This window comes from Pyxicephalus adspersus, chromosome 1, assembly GCF_032062135.1.
Source record: "Pyxicephalus adspersus chromosome 1, UCB_Pads_2.0, whole genome shotgun sequence".
Taxonomy (NCBI): domain Eukaryota; kingdom Metazoa; phylum Chordata; class Amphibia; order Anura; family Pyxicephalidae; genus Pyxicephalus; species Pyxicephalus adspersus.
The window spans coordinates 1,626,760-1,628,171 of NC_092858.1; the positions used below are offsets into that span (position 1 = coordinate 1,626,760).

Consider the following 1,412-nt stretch of genomic DNA (forward strand, 5'->3'; position numbering starts at 1 on the left):
AAAATGCAGCATTAAATCCAACGAAGTTACCATAGTAACAAACTGATTCTTAGTGTAATTTCCCAGTAAAGTAAGAGGAACCTGATTAGTTGATTTTCCTCCAATCAGGATGAAGGTGAGTGGTTAGGTCAGCCCCTGCAGGACAGATTAATTCCTTTCCATGTAGGAGGGCGCCATCTAGTGATACAGGAGAGGAATAGAAACTCACTCCAGATAGTTGACCAGTTCCAGGTTCTTGTAGAGGAGATAGCAGAAATGTGTCACAGAGAAAGCGTGCATCCAGTTGTGATACGGCGGGTCCCGGTACCCCTTCTTCACCATAAGGCAAAACCTGCAGGAATAATTCATATTATAAATTACCAGCTGTCCGCGGATACACAAAACACAGATCAATGCAAATCTGTAATCCTGCCCCCTCCAGATCCTATCCCTGCCCCAGTCATTCAGCAATACATTGTGAAATTTCCCCATATCTATGTACTGTGTACACAAGAGCTGACAATCGAATCTTTGGTTTGCTGTGCTATATAAGCTGCAAATCCAGAGGTCTGAAGAATCAGAGACCCCAGAGATGAATAAACTGAAGGATTTGCATCTTTCCCATAATGCCCTTCAAAACACAAAAATGCCCCCTTCCTCCCGCTGTTCATTTTTACCCCCTTTATTATTAACCCCCAATATTCCTGAGACATTTGGGGGTCCTCTCCTGACATTGTAGTGAATTTCGCTGCTGTGTTGACTTTCCTGGGACCAGAAATTATTAATTTATTCCCCATTAACCTCTTTGAGGTTTGGATTTGGGTTTAGAGCTGAACAAGGCACACAAATCTCTGCAATGGGCTGCGGTGACTTTCATCTGTTCTGAAATACTGAAAATAACAATGGGGTACAAAATGTCTTGTTTGGGCAAAGAGCGGGGCCATTAAATAATAAAAAAAAAAAAAAACAACAATTGGGGCTATAGTTAAAGACAGCCAATCAAAATATGTCAGTCATGAGCCCCGCCCCTTACAGATCTTATCTCCGCCCCTGTCATTCAGCAACCCAATGCTAGAATCTAATTGGCCAGGCACAGCTCCCATGTGGGCACAGCCGGTATTTTACCTGACCAGCGTCGTCCGGTCAATCTTGTAATTATTGACAAAGCTCATATCCTCAAACATACTGAGAATAGCCTGAGAGAGGAGAGAAAAGAGAGACATCAGCATGGAAATATAATACATAAAGTGTTTGATTATTATACAGAACACGTGAAAACATTCTGCTCCAAGAGCTGACAATCTAACAAAGCACAAGGCTGCTAAAGAGATAAAGAATATGACAAACAATCCACACATATGCATAACGAGGATCTGAAGCTGCAGGTGACCTCCTCCTAACCTGCAGGTGACCTCCTACTAACCTGTAGGTGA

At 42.6% G+C, this 1,412-nt stretch overlaps 1 protein-coding gene across 1 annotated transcript in view; it reads right to left on the reverse strand.

Annotated features, from left to right (window-relative positions):
* PDE2A (phosphodiesterase 2A) overlaps nt 1-1,412 on the reverse strand; it is a gene marked incomplete in the record, with an annotated part of 140,582 nt that overhangs the window by 13,271 nt on the left and 125,899 nt on the right. Inside the window, 2 exon segments of the mRNA XM_072398578.1 lie at nt 209-331; nt 1,105-1,175. Coding sequence (XP_072254679.1) covers nt 209-331; nt 1,105-1,175 — 194 coding nt within the window.